General features: G+C 28.4%; 1 protein-coding gene across 1 annotated transcript; it reads right to left on the bottom strand.

Moving 5' to 3' along the window:
• Positions 1-20,137: 20,137 nt before the first annotated feature.
• LOC112521918 (ethylene-responsive transcription factor ERF003-like) lies at positions 20,138-21,193 on the bottom strand. Its single transcript, XM_025130924.1, has 2 exons — positions 21,080-21,193; positions 20,138-20,971 (listed from the first exon to the last, which is right to left on the bottom strand). The coding sequence occupies exons 1-2, from the start codon at positions 21,160-21,162 to the stop codon at positions 20,503-20,505; spliced, it is 552 nt and encodes a 183-aa protein (XP_024986692.1). The 5' UTR covers positions 21,163-21,193; the 3' UTR covers positions 20,138-20,502.
• Between the last annotated feature and the right edge of the window lie 436 nt (positions 21,194-21,629).

Here is a 21,629-nt window from a genome sequence, read left to right as displayed (position 1 = left end):
ATCTCATCCAAAGGCTATGAGATGGTTCTTAGGATTCTTACGATGACAATGTTTCCACACCGTCTCAAGTGTCTCTCTCTCTCTCTTTATATATATATATATGTGTGTGTGTGTGTATATATATACAGAGAGAGAGAGAGGGTCATTCTTTTATAAAAACATTGATTCAAACAAACTTTTTTAAACCAGTTATAATATGTTGTTTTATATGTGAAACAATATGTATAAAAAAAATACAATGTTTATATAGTGTTGTTCAACAAGTAAAATGTTGGTGACTGGTTTTTAACAGACTTATTCGGATATGGGTTTTTAGATCTTAAAAATGCTTAAAGATTTATAAATATAAATTTGAGATTTAAAATCAAATAATTGACTAATGACACCTAATAAATTGCAAGCCTAATCATTAAACTAGATTAAGTCTCAAAGAATGACAATTTGCTAGATAATAAGGGCCCCATGGTAGTGGATGACAACTTATTTGCTTCATTTCTCAATCAGGGAAAAGGGGTATTAGGGTTCTTTTTATGAGGATATTGGCATCATTCTTATAAAATAGATATGAGATGTCAAAAACTAAATAAATATATTTGGTGGTTCATCTGTTAACTCAATTTTGATTCATACATACATCAGATAGTCTAGCATTTTGCTTCAACATTTATCCGGTAAATGCTTATCGACTCATTTGCTTTATCAGATGTACGTGACAAGATTCCATAATCTTAGCGATGACAAAGATCGAGAGTCATTTACTAGGTTAGCACTTATCAGATGAATTATTGCGTATGATGCTTTTTTAGTTGACTAGAGTCTTACCAGTAAGGTAAATTAGAGTATAGACTCTCACTGGTAAGTGCTTACCAGATACACATTTGAGTAAATGTCCCCATAATTCAAACACGTTGTGTTTGTTTCTATGATTGTTAATATGTAAGTTATATGCCTATATTATATAACATTAATGAAAAATTATCTTGAATTGTGATAATATATTAAATCGTAAATATTTACCATATTATTCGTTATGAATACTATATAAAATAGGTGGTTCCTGAATTCTTAAATATTTAAGGTTTCTAAATGAACCTATTCATATGCATATATTTTTGTATGTTAAATTGGATAAAATTCAAGCATAAAACATTGATCAAAGTGTATAACGACTTAACAAATACGAGTCAACAGGAAAGCAAAAGGAAATCGAAAATAAGAGGCGAACAAACATAAGAAAACGACCCTTCTGCTTTATATTTATCTCTTCATAATTTTTATTTGTATTTTTATATCCTAAATTTGTCTTCCATATTTTTTTCATTTTTTGTAATTTTATTAATTAAATATTTTACAGAAAAATTCAATTGAAACTCTACTAAATAAACATCATATGTCATAAACTATAACATTATTCAAGTTATACAGAAATCAAAATTATCTACATTACATGTATTAAGAGTTTTTCTAATACATCTTATATACAACTCGGATTTCAGATCAAGTTCATAACATTACAGATATATACAAGCAAACCAGTCTTACTTGTTTTTAATACTTTTCGTGATAAACGAAATCGAACTATATCCAAAAATTTGTTTGGTTGTTTTGAATTCGATGGGCTGTTTGGAGCATTAAGACTTTGTGCCCCGTGGTTTGCGGGGGGACATCTTATACAGCTAGAGCTGTAGTCCTAACTTTTCTATCCAGCTATTATAACCTAATGTCCCACCCTCAATCATAATACACCTTTTCCATTCTTCACACCAATAATTTCTAACCGTTAATTTTTTGTTTTTACAATTATTTATAATACAAAATCATATATTCCTTTTTAATCTAATGATTAAAATATTTTATTTTTTGTCTAATTATCCGTCTAACATGAGATTGTGTGTGAGGTACAGGATAGTGTTCTGCTATGTTGATATTGTGTTTGGTTTTACAGGATATCTAGATTGTCCTAACGTTTTAATATTTAAAATGGTTACAATAGATTTGTAGAATGCTATTGAGCATTTTAACAAGTTTTTTAGGACGTTTTTAAAATAAATTAGCATATTAGCTATCTTATAGAACACTTATTAGAAGTGTTCTTTAAACCCATTTTTTTGTTGGACGTTTGTGTTTATAGGTCACTTTTTCAAATAGTGTCATATAAAATAGTTAATATGATACTTTATTTTAAAAAATTGTTAAAATGCCTAAAAAAACATCTTATAAACATATTGTAACACTTTTAGTGTTTTAGATAAAACGTTTTTTGGTTTGGTCCTATAAGATATGTTTTCAGGACGCTTATACATTTTAGATGTCCTATAAAATCAATTTTCACGGAATAATATGTTGATTATTTGAGAAAATTGTTTTCTTGTGTAATTTGGATTGTTGGTTTAAAAGTTGATGTTAATTTTGCATAAAAACTGTGATCCCCACAAAATCCATATGCCTAATCAAAGTCCTTTTAGTTTATTGCAACTCAGGTAGGGTTGCACAAGGGTTAGATAGATTGGGTTGGTCGGGTTTTTGTACACCCCTAAACTCAAGTACTAATCATTTCAGTAATAGCAAGAAGGAAAACAAGAAGCTTTAGAAATCTAGTATTTTCAATTGGGAGATGTAAAAAGTACATTTTAGGATGCAATACGAGTTAATTCGAAGTATTGAAATATGCGTTTTTATAATAGTGTATTGTTATTTACTTTGTAATGATTCCATTTTTTGTCGCTTGTCCAAACAATTTTTTATGTAGATGCAATTCTTAAATCAAGATGCGTGTTCCTTTATTTACTATGGATTGATGCATAAAGGGAGGATCATGTAAAAAATAAAGTAATTTGTGAGAAGACGAGAAGAAATATGAGCAATATACCTTATTTAATAAATGGATCAAAGAAAACACTGTTAAATTAAATTAAATTAAAAGGAGTAGTATTATCTGTAACCATAGTCACAGTCCCTGATAAATCGGGATCGAGTTTGTGTTTTCCAAACCGATTTCTAATAATACTTAATAAACCGATTACATCACAAAGATAAATATGTAACAACTTGATTATAAGTTTTAATCACATATGACAATTGTGTTCGATGATCCTATCAATCATATTTGATAATTGTAGATATTTTTGTTAATCATATTTGATTATGTACATTTATAAAAAAAGTGGTGATACAAATATAATCACATGAGATAATATGTCACTATAAAATATAGTCACACATATACTATCATATGTGTTATATACAAAATTCACAAAGTGAATCATATGTGATACGTAATAGATCATGTGTTACATGAAACTAATAACTTGTGATTCAAATTTTGAATAAAAAAGAAGAAGAAAAAATAGTGAAAAAAAAAGGAATTGATTATAGATATCACATGTGATATTTGATGAAACTCTGAATTTCATTTTATCAAAAGTCCATCTAGAAAAAAAATTATATAAAACTTGATAAAAAAATTATGATTTAATTAAAATAAATAAATGTAAAAGATATAATGAGATTTTTAAGAGATTTAGATAATGTTTTTGTTACAATTATATCTTTAACAGAATATTTGATCCAAATCAAAATGAAATATGGGTTTACATATAAACTTATGAAGTCACATATGCACTTTTTTGTCGTCTATTTGTAAAATTTAGGAAGTTAACCTTCTATTTTTCGCTTAACCAGTCAGAATCACAGTTATTGATCAATCTTGACTATATGATGCGCTATGTTCACTTCTTTATTTCTCAAATATTTACCATTTCTCAAATGAACCTCTCCATAGATATATCGGTTGGGTGAAGAGAACGAACATGAGTGTTGATACGTAAAGCATATTTTCATCTTTTACAATCATAAATTGTTCGTTTGTGGTATGTAGTTGTGTATCAATAATTCAATATTATCTATTTGTTATATGTATACAATTAAATCGAGCAATGAGACTATTGAGATGATTATAATGATACAATTTGTACAAAAATATTAAAAATTATTCAATATTACGGTCAATTTGAAGGCATTGACGAGAGAACTATTAGATGTAATTCATAAAAAAACGTATTTTTTAACATATTTTTGTTAATATCAAAACTGTAAGGGGATAAAATGTGAGTATTAAAAATAATTTTCTAGTATTTATGATATATAGTAATATGATTAAATCCAAAAATATTCACTATTGAGCTTCTTTTGAAGATATTGACTAGATTATTATAGTGATGTAATTTGTTAAAAAAAATATCTTATTTAATATACGATTATGTATGTTAATATGATAAGATGTAAAGTAAAAAACGAAAAAAATAAAGTATATAAAGTAGATTAAAGGGTATAAAATGTAACTTGGAATTTAAAAATGATTAATTTGACCATATCGAATTTGTGTTTGAGGGAGAATAGGTGATAGGAGAAGGTATGGATTATGTAGGAGGTATGTTATATATACTTTTTGCATTAAAATAATAACCAACCCCGACCGTCATCAACTAGAAATCCAACCAACTCGAACCAGAAGCAACCCGAAATCCGAAATCTAGAATTCGGGTCTTGATTTCCATATCTGAAATCTGATCGGGTTAACTCGCCTGATGCACACTCCTACAGTCAGTTTTCGCAAGACCCATAATAATGATAAGACTATTTTAAAATCCTTGAATGAGTTTTTATATATTATCTAACCTTCTTAGCAAACACCAAACCTTTAAACGAAAAAGAAGAAAGCTATTCACAAAAACATGCATACGCATGAAAAACAGAACTTAACCTTCACGGCAGTCACACAACTTTAGAATTATATTCATTCAATTCTAACTAAGTTAACTACCCTTATTGATTTATGTGAGTCGAGTTGATAATTTAATGAAAGTTGGGTGAAGTTCTATAATATACTTAAAAAGATTGGATTCATGTGAAACCAACCTGTTTTCGTGAGACCCGTGATATCACATTTTTACACTTTGAAACTTCACTGCAAAATATTATGAAGGTAAAAAAAAATCTGAATCTTCACAGCAAAAACACCATGAAGGTTATCTTCACAGTATTTTGCTGTGAAATTTCAAATGTAAAAAAATAGTTTCTCGGATTTCACAACGAGTGTTCTCACATAATCTCAAGTACACTTATAAAGTACATACATGTAGTAAAACAATATTTTAATTTATATTTTGATAAAATATAAATATACATTATAACATTTTGATTAATATTATACTTTTAGCATTAGAATATTATTCCAAGACAACCCGCTTCAAGCCCATCATTTGAGGGATAAGTTAGGCCCAAGCTTGCAGTCGTACAGTTTTGGGCTATATTTGGGCCTTTAATGCATCCAACTATAACTTCCATTATATAATAAGGTTATCAATTTCCTTGGCGTTCAATTGAAAATAAATACAATTACTATGCAGTATATAAATTTCATTGCATGACATATAAGCGTGCAAACCCGAATTCACCCGATTTACCTATCCGAACCTAAACCAAAAACTCTAAGAAATCTGGATATCCGAACATAAACTATACCCTGCAACCGATAATTAAGTAGAATTATAGAGTTAGGGTTTGGGTTGGGTCGGGTTTGAGTTGGATCGGGTTTGCTTATTGGACACCTGAACCTGGCCGAATTGCCAAAATTAACCTAATGGGCTATGACTATCTATTATTCTAATTAGTAATTACTGCCTACCAATAACATTCCTAAATTCCTAACAGTATCACCAATCAAGCCTACACTCGAAGTCATGACGCATTGGAAATTTGAAATATGGGATCATGAATTTATAATTCATCATAGCATGGGATTATGAGAGATTGATTAAGATTTGATATTACCACTTTTATATTTTAGAATCCATGCAGGGATCTCTGAAACCAATAAGCAAAATTCTAATCATATCACATATTTAGTTATACGTATGCAGTGATCTGATTTTTATGTTTTAGATGTGGCTCATGTCATCGTCCCAACTCCCAACTACATCCTAATTTCTATACGACGGTACACCCTTTTGGCCTCTTTTGTTTTTCCCAACCCAATTTATCCGACCGAACCCATCCTACCCGATTTCCTCCGAACCCGATCAGAACCTATCATGATTTACTGCAGGCCGACTCTCCTTACCCCTCCCCAAAACCCGATCGGGTTCTATTATCCTACACCCAAATCCGTCAGATGCTCCCCCCACATATAACCTTTATAATATGAACGCTAAAAAGAAGTTTTTAATTATTTTTATGACCCTATTCCATAAAAGGAAACAAGTGTAGCAATCAAGTTAGAAGCGATAAGAACAAAATAAATGTTATTTACATGTTGTTAGAGATGACCTACGTATGGAGATACGATCGTTTTTGAAGAAATAATTTTCCACAACATCTCGTTATCATAAAAAAAAACTATTAACTATTTAGCTCATCATACTTGATTTTTTTTTATCGTCAACCAACAATTAAAAAATGAAACTAGTTACGTGACATTATCCCAAAATACAAAGAGCCTTTGCAATTTGCATTTACACTTGATATATTTCTCAAAAACAACTCAGTTTTATACAAAGTTAAATTGAACAGAAAATGTAGTGTTTTGTGGGGAAGGTATATTTAGTGATGATGGATCTTTGTAGCAAATAAACTTATGTGGATGTTAACATGGGCATGTTCTTGCACATGTCAAGGCATCGAGTTGAAGTTACATTTTAACATCTTATATTTATTTTCTTCGTTTTATTTGCTAAAAACGAATGTCGAGATGTACATATGAGTGTTAAATTACATTTATACCCATGGGGAAAAATTATTTTCCTTCTTTGAGAAGGTATCTTGGAGGTCATCTGTTTTGTCCTTAAACTAAATTAGTAATAAATAAATAAAAAATAGAATGGATGGTTAGAAGCATGTGAATGCTTAGCATGAACATGTTCACCCACATGTGAAGGATGGTGTTGTCATGCATTTTAACCTTACTATCAACTTGTTTCTTGTTTCTAATCATTGAAAAACCTATGACTTCCCTTTTTTCCCTTCAATTTTATATCCTTATTATATATATTTTTGTACTTTTAGTATATTTGCGTAAAATTGTATCAGATGATGACATTTGTATCTCTGAATCATATGATCCCGTTTAATTATGTTTTTGTTTTTGTTTTTGTTTTTAATTTAAAGTATAAAACTGGAAGAAAACAACAACCTTTCGTAATTTTTAAGTTTTCAAAACGTCAAAATCAGTTTATCAAATTTTGTAACGACTTATAAAATCGTGTTTTCAAGGTTCACAGATTTGGTTTATGATGTTGAGTCTCAAGTACTCCTACATAACACTTCTTTTTTCTTTTTTAAAAAATAAGACTTGTAAATAGCAATAACCTCCATAATAAAGGTTTATAATATGGTCACAAATTAAAACGAGTTTTTACAACCCATACATCCCAGTTAAATGATATCATAATTAATGTTACAAATTCCAGTTTCCGCCGACGTTGACTTTCATTAACAACGATTTTCAAGGGTTGAAAGGTACAGAACGAACCCTGTCTGTTGAAGCGAATTGGATAATCGGGCCAAGGGTTGCCCCCTCTTCCTCTCGCTCTTCTGAATCCATTGGGTCTTCCAATATCAATAGGTTGATTGTTTCGTTCCTGTATCTTCCAAATAGGAGACGAGTTTTCATAAATTATCGAAAAAAACTTTCAACGATGTTTAATATAATTTAACATTTAAGAATAGAAAATGAAAAATAAATAAAAATGAAAGTATTTTGGCTTTTACGGAAGTAGGGCACATGACATTATCTAATTTTCCTTTTTGACTCTTAAATTGATGTTTCTTTATTTTTGGATTTTTGTATGACTCATTTGCATTCATCAAATGCAAAGGTATCTACAATCACTACCCTCATACTCATGTGTGCCAATTTTTATTTAACAAAAACACACTTTTTTACTGAAGAATGGTGTAATTTTATTTTGGGCAAAATGAAATAAAATAACAATTTATTTTTATAAATTTTTTTGTTATAATATTGTACTTCCAGTTTTTTTTATTACAACAATGTACTTTCAAACTATTTTTTATTATGACATTATACTTTGAAAATTTTACCCATTATAGCATTGGATAACCTTTTGATTTAAATTTACCCATTATACCAGGTTTCCATGCCACCTCATTGTCCACGTAGGTTGTCCACATGTACTATAGTGATATGACATTCTTACTACATCATTGTACTTTCAAAATTATTTTATTATAGCATCTATTAGTTCTTATTAAACACTTTCTTTTTAATTTTAATATTTAAATATTTTACATGTTATTTGATGAATAAATTAAATGAATTTAAAAAAAAAAATTCTACAATTATTCATTGATATACCAATATCAATAAAACTAGTAAAACAAAACTTATTTCGCTAATATTCTAAAAAATATGTGTTTTTTGAGAAAAGAAAAATAAGAATTGTTCATTTTTTACCAGAAAATATTATCTTTTAAAGAATATATTATATTTGTTCAAAAACTTTACTTCACGTATAAATATATTAAATTAATTAGATTTTTTTGAATTATTTATTAATATAACAATATTAAAAAAATTTATTTCGTTAACATTTTAAAGAGAACTTTAAAAGATATGTATTTATTTGAACAACATAAAATAAGAAGTGTTACCTTTTTTTTTACAAACAAAATATATCTCGAAAGTAATGTTTCATATTTATTTAAGATATATTTTACTCTACAATGTTTAATTTGCATGCAACTTAGTAAGATAAAGTCAAAAAATATTAAATATTTTTTTAGATCATAGTAATGAAAAATGAAAATCACTAATAATAATCGAAATAAGTTTTTATTTTTATTTTTAGTTAAATCATTAAAATGATGTGTCATTCATGTCACCTCATTAAAGTCACACAAGCAAAAAAAAAAGTCAAGTGGTTAACCGGTTTAAAAGGTAACAGGTTACCCATTGCTGTTATGGGTAGATTTTTTAAAGTACGATGCATTAATAAAAAATAATTTGAAAGTACATTGTTGTAATAAAAAAACAAAACTAGAATGCTATAATAAGAAAATTTATAAAAATAGGTTGTTATTTCATACATTTAACCCTTTTACTTTTAACGTTTAAGAAATAATAAAAGGCCATGACATGCACCAGAGAAATCACCTTTTGGCTCCCCTTGTTCTCACACACACGAATTAGACAACCATCACAATAGAACTTTCTTTTTAACGCAAACTTTTAGTAGTGTCTTTGACTTATACTTGTTTATTTTTCGCTTCTCTTCTTCTTATCAACTTGTATTATTATCTGATTATTGTAAACAAGGGTGTCTCTGATTAACGTCTATATAGTCAATTGATGGACTCGAAGCCACTGATGGTTCCTTACCTAATAGAGGTTCTTCCACGTCATTAATTGGTTTGTCCCCTTTTGATTTCTCTTTCTCTATATTATATCGCGTCATGAGCATACAAAGGTATCCTAGGTCTCCCAACCAAAGGGCACATTCACATGGATTTTGGCATTTTAACAACACCTACTGTCACCAACTGGTCATTGGTCTAGCGATATCCGTATTACCAATAGAGTGAGTTTCTTTAAAGGTCAAGTGTTTGGGTTCATGAAAGGTGAATAGTGCATGTAAGAATTTGTTTTTGTATAAATATTATATACCTGAAAAACACTCACTGTCAAAAAACAAACTCGTAAATATTTATGTGATTCAGTAATTTGTTTATGTTGATGTTGATGTTCATTCCAAGAGTTCTTATTATACAATTCTTGAACTTGGTAGACATATACAAAATAAAAGATTGATAACATTAATAAGAAAACTTCAGTAGAAAGGAATTAAACTCAAGATTTCCGTTTATGATTGACGACATTTTTTTTTGATTGCCACGTTTATAAAATTTATATTGCTGTTTAAAAAAAGGTAAAATAAACTAATTGTGTTTAATTGTAGGAAATAACCATTTATGTTCACGTATTTTGTGTCTAACAAACACAAAATCATAACTAAAATATAGTAAAAATAAATAAATATCACAATGGTAAATATATTGTTTTCCAATTATTATTATTATATATATTATTTATTAATCATTTTAAAATTGTTAGTTAATTAATATAAAAAAATTGAATTTAAAATAATAAAAAGAAGAAAAAAGAGAGGTGGAGAGAGATTCGTATAGAGTTGGGAGGTTGCAATGGACTCATACGTTCAGAGAGAAAAAAACGGTTCATCTGCATGAACCTTTTCTCTTCTGCGATGCTAAGAACTGGTATTCCTTACACAGGCTTGCTTGGTAAAGAAGTATACGAACCCTTACGTTATTACCCGTATGGATGCTCTACGTTTATTATATCTTTGTGAGGCTTAACTAATATTCTTATTGTTCATTAATTTATGTAAAATTTGTCTAATATGCAACATTTATAAGATATATTTTTTTCAATTTAATACTTAGAAAAAAAAATATTGAGATCTGAAATCATAGAGTGGTAAATGTTAACAGCCAATACAGAGGACTAAGGTTGTGACAGTATATTATATACACCTCTTTTTTATATCATAAAAAATAAAAATAATTTATATTGTAATTTTAAAGAGTGTTGTTATATATACCTCTCTTTTATATCATAACTAAATTAAATCATGTATTAAAGTATAAAATCAATTTTGATGTTGATGTACGTGGAAAAAAAACATTAGATATGAATGTATTTAATAATACTAGAAGAGTATTTGTGCAATGCAGCGAGATATATCTTGATTTTACTGTTCTATTTTATTATTTGCCTATGTCCATGTTATAATACGATTTTATGTGTTTTTAAGAAAGCAATAATGATTTTATTTTCGAATGAAATTTAAATTTGAAGATATTATAAAATTTTAAAATATATATATATATATATATATATATATATATTCTCATTTACACACATACTCTCACAGTATATTTAAATATATATATATATATATATATATATATATATCAATGTTAATATCAAATCAATTATTTAAAAGTTCTCATTTTTATGTAATTTCTTTAATTTATTTTATTGTTATAATTTAATTTAAGTTTAATAACAAAATAATTTATTTTTGGTTTAATAATATAATATTTTATAAAGATAATAATTAAGTATTTTGTTAAAAATCAATGATTATCCTAATTATATTTTAGATTTTTTTATATTTAAATTGAGATGTTTATCCCGTATTTGATTATGTTTATCTGCAGTTAGTTACACGAATTCAGATATAAAGCTTTAATAAGTTGTATTTACGCACAATCTACTTGCAATCTTGAGTTTTAAGTAACATGCATTAATAACAGTACTTTACGCATAAAAAATGGGTTTTAAGAGTTTTTGTCAAATATTTTATAATATAGTATAGATAAGGATTAAATTAGCCTATCGCATTTGTAAAATATAGTATGGTGGTTTAAGAAATCAAAAATAAGTTAATTAAATTCATGGGAAATTAATTAAAATAGTCATTTTGACTGTGTGATTTCACCTGTTAGCCATTTATCTTTAAGAATTATTCAAATGTTACTATCTCCGCAATTTTTTGGTCTGCAATTCGCGGACCTAGTTAACGACAAAAAAATGTTCATTTTTTTCACCCACGTACGCTTACATTTTTCATCTACGTCCACCAAAAAATGTTACATTTTTCACCCATGACCGCAAAAAAAAGTTACATTTTTCATCCACGATAGCAATTTTCAGTAACATTTTTTTATCGTTTAGGTAGGTTTTAAAAAGGTAGTGACTTTTGTCTAATTTTTGGAGAGAGATGTTTAAAAAATAAAACCATGTAGTTAAATTAATTATTTTATTAATTCCCATAAATTATTTTGTGTAGGATGTGGAATAAAAACGGTCAGTCAGTGACACATGATGTGTACATATATAATTGGGTGTTGACTGCTCAACGTGGAAGATTCCAGCTTTGACTCAAAACATTAAATTCTATTTACCTACCTATTTATTAATAAAATAATTTATGATATTATTATTTTCTGAAAAATAGTACTTTATAGTATTAATTTTGTTTCATGAGTCTATTTAATTTTGTGTTATGAAAATTTATTTTAAGTACATAGTTATTAAATAAACTCTTATTAATGAACTATATCTCAAATAAACTATTACATTAGTTAAAAACTAGAATGGTACGCGTACAATGTAGCGAAATACATCTCGATTTTAATGTTTTATTTTATTATTTGTCTATGTCGATGTTATAATACGATTTTATGTGTTTTTAAGAAAACAATAATGATTTTATTTTTTAATACAATATAAATTTGAAAATATCATAAAAATTAATGTTAATATCAAATCAACTATTTAAAAGTTTTCATTTTTATATTATAATTTAATTTAAGTTTAATAATAAAATAATTTATTTTATAAAGATAATAATTAAGTATTCTGTTAGAACTCAATGATTATCCTAATTATATTAGATTTTTTATATTTAAAATGAGATGTTTATCTTGTATTTTATTATGTTTATATGCAGTTAGTTACAAGAATTCAGGTATGGAGCTTTAATAAATTGTATGTAAATACAATCTACTTGTATTATTGAGTTTTAAATAATATGCATTAATAAAGAGTATTTATGCATAAAAAGTGGTTTTTAAGAGTTTTATCAGATATTTTATAATATAGTTAGATAAAAAAAGTTAATTACATTTTGGTCCTGATTGTTTGGTTCAAAATTACAACTACAATCCCTAAAGATTGTTTATTACATTTTTGGTTATGATGTTATTCATTTTATCAAAAGAATCCGTTAACCCAAAAGGTATTTTAATCATTTTACCTCGTTTTTGTCTTTTTCCTATTAAAAATTAATGTATAGTATATCGTATAAATTATAATAATATACACATACATAGAGCGGTTGACACATCCCCTTTTCAGAGACCTCCATCTTCGGCCTCCTCCACTGCCAGCACCCAACTCTACCTGGCAAAGCCTCAACTTTTTCACATTGGCACCTCACCCGCACCTTGGATTTGTAGTGATCAAAATGGTGATCGGGGAGGGGCGACCAGAGGTTGGAAGTGTTGTGGTTGTGAAGAATTTTCATCGAAATCTTGGTTTCATGGAGCTTCAAATGTTTTACAACCAAATTTAGGTTTCAACCAGGTTCAAATGGTTTTCAATTCAAATATGATGATGGGTTGTAGTAAACTTTCAGATGGTTCTCAAATCTGGGTTGCACTTTCATCTTCAATTACAATGGTGGGTTTGGCATAAATGAATATGGTTAGGGTCAGGTGCACTTAAGAGACAATTGTATGCAAGGATACCACTAAATTGGTCTGACGTAATGTAAGGTTTTTTTTTAAGCTACCTAACACTTAGCTATTTTTGTGTGCAACCACTTTTCTTTTCTTCTGTTTGAATTAAGATTATGTCTTGAACTATCTTAACTCTTATTCTTCAATTAATATTTATTTCTATTAATATGTGGTTTATTTTTTTATATTTATGTTAATTTTTATATGTGGAGCTAATTTATTTATATTTTTGATAATATTTATAATTTATTAAGTTTATTTTATTATATTTATGGCTAACTTATTAAGGTTAATTTATATTTTAAGGCTAACTTTTATAGGATTAAATTAATTAATTTATATTCATGTTTATATATATATATATATATATATATAGAGAGAGAGAGAGATATGGGTTGGTTATTATACAACCCTTGATATTTGTGCAACCAATACTACTCAATCTCAACCGTTTATTTCATTTGATTAATATGTGATTTCATAAAAAAATTGATTGTTTTCTAATATAAGATATTAATTATAATTAATGAACCATATTCATCTTCCATAAATATTTAAATCATAATAAATGAACTCTTATCATTTACATAAATATTTCAATTTATTGGGTTGCATTGGTTGTACAAATACAATAGATTGTATTTAAAACAATCTCTCTCTATATATTAAGATTTAATTCATTTATATTTTTGTTAATATCTATATATATATATAGAAGTGGGAGAAAGCGTCTTCATATGTGATGTACGACGGGGAGGAATTCACCAAGGATGTTGGTCGGTAAAAAAAAAAAAAAAAGGGGAAGAGAAAGGGTCAAAGTAAAAAAGACACATGGAAGTTTGTGATTGGAAGTTGAAAAATGATTTTTAACTAATTATTGAAATATTAAAGTGCACGCATTTATTAACGGTGTTAACTAATGGGATCATATGACTGAAACAACATAAATACCAACAGGACCAAAACTGTAATAAACAGAGTGTAGTAATTGTACTTTTAACTTAATTCAAACCATAGGGCCTAAAGCTGTAATTTACTAAAAGAAATACCAAATTTAGATCATTGCATTTATGTTTAAAGTCCACCAATGATAAAGCTGCTATACACTCTACAGTTACACAAACACAATGAAAAAAAGTGACCTGATTCTATATTTAAATGATTAGAACATTTGAAGGATAATTTAATGTGAATTTTATTTGCATATGCTGTCCAATAAATTACCATTGATTAATTACTTTCCAATGTACTAGGAAATGGATTTTTTATTTTTTTAATAATTTTGTTTAACAAAATATATATTATTATAATTATTTTCAGTTACATACGTCGATTATATATTTATCCTTTCAACTATAGCATATATTTTTCTATTATATTAGCATCGATATATGTATCGTAAACTATCAATAAGGCTCAAGTAGATCGGTTGTATCGCTAATTAAGTGATCAGTTGATTATTGTAAAATTTATAGACTTTTTGAACCCGTTTTTTGCAACATTTACAAAAAAAAAAAAATTCAAAGGTGGTTGTAACTTATTTTGATAGTTAAATTTAAATATATCATATTGATAGAAAGTAAGGTTTGTAAGAGGATCCACGCTCGTGACAACTTGTCTTAGATTGATAGAAAATAAGGTAATTATTTGTAAACCTCAAGTTGTGACTTACCAATATATAAATAACTAAGTGCCTTAATTGTTTTGAGATGATTTGAAAGTTATTAGGTAAGTTTACTACTTTGAACATTACAAAATTCATTGTAAACTACATTTTAGAGTAAATTACACTTTTGGTCCATGTGGTTGTCATCAATTATCAACTCTTGTCTATCTTTTGAACTAATTTATACTTTGGTAACTGTGATTGCCATTTTGCTTCACTTTTCGTCCCTCAAACTAACTAAGGTCTGTTAACTTAGGAGCTTTTTGGTTATTTTCATCTTTTTGTCTTCGTCTATTAATAAACTGTTGTTCTTTTACTTTACTTTTATCTTTGGTCATTAATGAAACACACCACCTACCAGCCCACCCCCAATCCTACCTTCTTCCTTCGTCGTCAACAATAGTACATCCCTCCGTTCATGACTAACTAACATCAAATTTTAATTAAAATGGAGAGTTACAAGGTTTCACCAATGGTGAGTTTGATTAACCCCTCCCCTCACACATACCTCCATCTTCGATGACTTTCTATGTCTCTTGATTTTGAACTAGGGCTTCTTAATTTACTAGAAACGACAGCCAGATTAGGCAGTCTTGATAATGAGTGATAAGTATAGGGATCAAAAATGTAATCTACTCTATATTTTATTTATAGCAAAAAGAAAAAGAAAAACAAGGAAAGCAAAGTGTTGTTAGAAAATATATAATAAAAGTGTAATGATTAAAAATATAATAATATGTGTGTTAATAATTCCTGTAGGTGATTAGGATAATTATAAAAAGAAAAAGGGAGATGAGGTAAAAGAAAAATAAAAATGTCACAAAATTCAAACACCTAATGATGGAAAACTCACAAGCATAAGCATAAGCATAAGCATGCTATTATCATTCATTCTCAAACATAAAAGTAAAACCAAATAATAACCATTTTTTGTTTGTGGGGAACAAAATCAATTCCCCAAACAGGGAAACATCATGCCCTAACACCCCCTCCCCCTATATCTACACATCACATAGAGATATCATTTTAAATGCATGTTTTAAATATTTATATGACTGATCACTGATAGTTTATAAAAAGAGCTTTTGGTAACTCAAAATTTGAGACTTATAAAAGCTTTATATTTATCTATGTAGGACAGGTTGTTATAACTTTATCTGATTTAAAAGAGCTGGTAAACTCGAAAATCCAATATTTCTAGCCGGTACAAGTTGTCACACTTAAAAATTATGGCATAAATCTAAAAAGGTAAGTTTGATAAAAGAGGTAAAAAGGTGATTTGGATGGAACTATGGTAAGAAATGCAAAACAAGTAAAAGTGTACTCATAATCCCTATAAAATTATTGAAAAATAGGGACAATCTTACATTAACTATTTTACTATATGTTTGACCAATTCACGTTAACTATTTTACTACTACCAAGTATAAAAGTAGAATCAGATATGATGGTTACAAATATTTAGGTAAGTCACCTTATTGCATCTCCATCCATGCCTATCAATTGTTATTTCTAGTTATATGAAGTTTCTAGTTGCTCACATCTAGAAATGTATAGAAATATCGAGCACTGTTAAGAATATTATTTAAACGAAATGACATAACTGTTTAAGAGCATCCAGATTTATACAGTTTTCTCGTGATTTTACATTTATTTTTGTCCCAATAACTACCCTTTTCCCTAAAACTAAAATTTGTTGTGCTTACACTCAGCAAACACCGAAACTGAGAGGTCTGGTTAAGTAACTAATCAACAAATGTGAACTCAATAAAAGAAAAAGAGAGGGTTAAGATATCATGACTAAAGCAATCAAGTTCAAAAGACATCATAGACGTTTAATAAAAGATGAGCAATAGCACATAATAATGGTGAATCAATGATACTCATAGCAAATTTCTATGGATGAATCCCACAAGCACAAACAATATATGATCATGAATTTACACGAATGTATCGCATATCAATCATCAATTGTGCTAATGAACAATATATTTGAGTGTCACGTGAATGACATACTCACACGATCAACAAACGTGTACAAGAGAATTACTACTTATTCTTATTTGAATGACAAACTACTTAATAAATATCATAGTTTTCTTGTAAACCCTGATGTAATGCTTGGAGGGAAGCTAAACAAAAACCACCCCTTGTCTACTCCTCAGATCTCACTTTCTATATCATACATGTAGCTCACGGTTTTTTAGTGCATCAAGTTTCGTTCATGTATATTTGTTCTTTAATATTCAATTTTTGTATTAAATGAAATTCTTAACCTTGTTAATGTTTATTTTCATGCCATATAAATAGAGCTCGTAAAGCTAGAAAATCTTGGAAGATTTGGAAAGCAAGTCGTAATATGATAACTTAAAGTCTGAAATTAAATATACTCCGATATAAATGTGGGTAAAATATTTTAAAAGAAAAAAGGGACCCATGATAACAAAGGAGCAACTTAAAGGGTAGACTTTTGGAATCCCATCACAACATAAAGATTTCTATTCCTCTCCAAAACAACTTTAAATTCACAACCCTATTTTCAACTAAAAGTGAAGTTCCTCACACTTGTAGCGCCCCTACACATTCAATTTATTTCTATTGTATTTTTCATTCTCATATATATATATATATATATATTTGGATTCCAGTAAAAATAAAAGTTATGATAAAAAAAATATAATAAAAGATTGTCATCCTTAGATCAATCTTAATTTCCTTCTAAACTACAATTTATGAATTGGTTTGAGATTAAAAGTGATCAAGGGTCAAAAATCTCTTCTTACACTTCTCAACTTAATTCCTATTCTCACACGATTTTTCGTATGTATGTAAATATACAAAGAGGTTCAAATAAGAAGACAAACAACTGAGAACATATGAATAAGTTATTCATATGTAAAGTATTGGTAAAGGAAATGCAAGTTCTCATATGTATCTTCATATGTGAATAATCGGTAAAGAGATAGGTAGACGAACATGGGTTCACAAATGCATTTTTAAATGGAATTTTTTAGGTTTACTAATGATCCACATATGAATCATTTATTTCAACGTTCTCAATCTTTTTGTCTTTTTTATTTGAATATTCTCCTATATATGCAAGTATAAGGGAGATCATACATATATCCCGATTACTAATACAATTACAATGACCTTTACATGTCTCATTATTTACAAAGTATAAATCAATAACTTTGTTTTTTTTGTAACAAAAAAGATATAAGATTGCAAATATTACTTCCATTATTTCATGAACAATCGAATGAGTTCAATGGGGGGCCGTTATTACAATTGGCCTAGTAACTTTATTGTATCAGCAATCATTGTACCAACACTCAAGTTATTTTGGCATAAATCGACACAACATATAGCATGCAACAATTTATTACCTATATTAATATAACTTTTATCATACTGTAAGAAAAAAACTACAAGTTTGCAAATGTTGCCTCCATTTTTTCATAATAAAAATGTGTTATCAGATTTGAAGAATAAACATTCCACGTAACACCTAAATATTTTTAATTCGGTTTTTATGTCTTTATCGACCTATATAAACCCATTTTTACACTCTTTAAAAACAATTTCCAATTACTTTTCAATTCACTAGTATTTTAACCAATTTAAGTCTTGGTCAAGATTTTTTTTTATCAACGATGTTTCAACAAATATATTGGTTAGAGTTATTGTCATCCAACATTTATGTAAAGCGGATTTCATAAGATTTTGAGCTCATTTAAGTAAGGTGGGATGGTGATAACTCATCTTACATTAATAATAAATGTAATGAGTGAATTTCTTGTAAATATTAAGTTATTGTCTACCAATAATTTTTATCATGCTTTTAAACCGATTTTGAAATTACTGGCCAACTTGTTGCTTTGAACTTTGACGGTTACAAAAAATGTATCAAAGATGACCTTTGTACCATTTGGACGGTGGGATAAACCTCAACAAACACGATGAGTCCCAAAGTGGGTGTTTGTAAGTGCATCCTAATTGAATCTCATATCACTGATGAACAATGAGGATGTCAGGTAAGTTTGACAAAAACTTCAAGATTTTAAGTGTGAGAGTTTGTAGTAGCTTATCGACAATGATGAAAAATAAAATTTGTGAACGTGTGGGCTTAGCTAAGTAGGGTGGGAGTCGTGGCAACCCATACCATATCGATAGAAAATGAGATTTATAAGCTCCTATGCAGGGGCAAACACAGTAGGCAAAAGGTGGGGGGAAGGGACCACAGTCAAAAACTTAAAAAAGAAAATTACTAGGTTAAAATTTAGGTTTTACATGATTTACATTTCACTTCCCCCATTACATTTTTCCACGGGCCCCCAACCCCAATCGAAATCGTTACTCTAACCAAAAAAATCTATTAAGATCAATCAAAAAAACCAAAAAAATTATTTGAAATCGACAAAAACACTAAAAAAATCCCTCAAAATCAACTAAAAAACTTTAAAAATCTTTCAAAACGTTGTAATTAGGTTAAAAACACATTGGCGACTTTACGAGCTTTTGGTATACCTTAAAGATGACCCCAGTAGACAAAAATTATGGATCCGTCACTGCTTTTATGCATCTTTGGAGGGTTACATTTAGCATCAATTACTATGATTGTCCTTTTCTAAAAATACTTGAGACATACATACAAAATTAGATAAGATTTTATACCAACATTCAACATTCCAATCTTATGTCACGAATCAAATTTAGCCATAATTGCCGCTCCATCACATACAATTTAAATTCGACTAGAAACATTAAAATCAATATATGAATTAATTTATATTTATAAATAAAAAAAACACTAAAAGTGGATTATTCAATTTTAATTTCATTAAAGAAAGTCTAAAATTATTTTTTAATTTTATATTTTAAGATATACAACGAATCTATTTGTAATAAAAAAATAATATTAAAGAATTATCTTCTCATAAATAAATGTATCATTTAAAAATATCAACATCATCCTCAAAACAAACAAAATGTAATTTCGCATCATATTTTTTGTTTTTAATAGATGATAAATCAATCAAAATTTTCTTTCACTCCTTCATCGCATCCTACAAAATGTAATTTCGCATCATATTTTCTTTCGTATCATTCACAATTTAATCAAGTATCTTATACCATCTGTTATATCATATCAACAAGAGAACATAAAAACGACATTTTCGTCTTAAACTATAGAGTACACATGAACTAACCTAGAGCGGAAAGTTGGAAATATAGGCCTCATAAACAGAAGCTCCGGAAGAATGGGTTAATATTAATACAATTATCGACAGTATTTATATAAAAAATTTGATTAACGCTCGTATAGATTGTGTTTTAAAACATTCATTTTAGACAAAGTTGCTCGTATCTAAAATGTATGTTTCAAAAATGCAATTTATATTGCGATTAATCAAATTTTGTACAAAAACTGCCGATATGGTGTTGAATTCGGATATGAATATAAGAAGGATTGCAGGTTTGAGTCTCGATTATTTCTGAGATTGACCAATAGAACAAAGCTCGATTGATCCATAATGAAGCAACTCCTCAATCATTTGTTCAATATGATGATCTTCAAGTGTCTCAAAGAACTGTTGCTGGTGATGATGGTGAACGGTGTTATTCTCCATCGCCGGTTGCTGGTGTTGAATCATAGTGGTAGGTTTCGTCTCCGGCGACGATTCACCAACATGGGTCGAATCCATTCGCTTCTGGTTCATCATTTGCTGTTGTTGTTGGATTGATGGTTTGCTCATTTGAAGGGAAGCCATATAGCATCTATGGAGTTTTGCGGTCAAAGTTGCAGAGAGTAACTTGGAAGAAGAAGACTGTGACAAACTGGGGTTGTAAGGGAAGTTGGTTCTTGCACGTGGCCCGCACATGAGCCTCGCTGCCTCATCATAGGCTCTAGCGGCATCCTCTGCCGTCTCGAATGTCCCTAGCCAAATTCTTGTCTTCCTGTTTTGGGGGAAAAACAGAGGGTAAGTATTGAATTACATGATGTACAAGTTATGATGCATTAAGTACAGCTTGGGGTGTGTCGGCATTGTCGGAAAGTAAACTTACAATAATGGATGCCGGATTTCGGAAACCCAAGAGCCCCAATGCCTTTGGCGGACGCCACGGTAGCGCTGCTGTGTTCTTGCCATTTGCGGACCTCAAGTGTTTGTGAAAATGCCTGAATGAAGTCAAAAGCGAGAAAGAAGGAAGATTTTGGTTTTGTCACGAAAGGGAGGGAGGGAAGAATAATGGATGGTTAGATTGGGGGTTTATAAAAGGGTGATGAAGTGGTTTTTTTTATTTTTTATTTTTTATTTTTTATTTTTTAGTTTTTATTTTTTATTTTTTATTTTTTATTTAACATCGTATCTCATGTTCTTCAATTAGTTTAATTAACATAAAAATGTTTATTTAATTAAATCACATAAATTTTAATTCATGATAAACATTTAATCTTTTTGACAGAAAAAAGATGCCAAATGCAATTACATAGAGATTTTTACTCTTTATAGAAATAAAAACAATATTCATATTTATTGATATAATGTGGTAAAATAAAATAATTAAAAAATGTTATATTTTTTCAATGATTTGTAGGCTTTTATTTTGGTCATGG

Source organism: Cynara cardunculus, assembly GCF_001531365.2.
Source record: "Cynara cardunculus var. scolymus isolate 2C chromosome LG 11, CcrdV1, whole genome shotgun sequence".
NCBI classification, from domain to species: domain Eukaryota; kingdom Viridiplantae; phylum Streptophyta; class Magnoliopsida; order Asterales; family Asteraceae; genus Cynara; species Cynara cardunculus.
The sequence above is the reverse complement of the archived record's forward strand: the minus strand, read 5'-3'. Positions and strand labels throughout refer to the sequence as shown.

What these genes read in the sequence shown, in the direction of transcription:
- LOC112521918 (XM_025130924.1), bottom strand. Translation starts at nt 21,162, where the DNA reads ATGGCAAGAACACAGCAGCGCTACCGTGGCGTCCGCCAAAGGCATTGG. An exon ending in GAAATCCGGCATCCATTATT is followed by an intron (nt 20,972 to 21,079) that starts GTAAGTTTACTT and finishes CCCCCAAAACAG; the next exon opens with GAAGACAAGAATTTGGCTAG.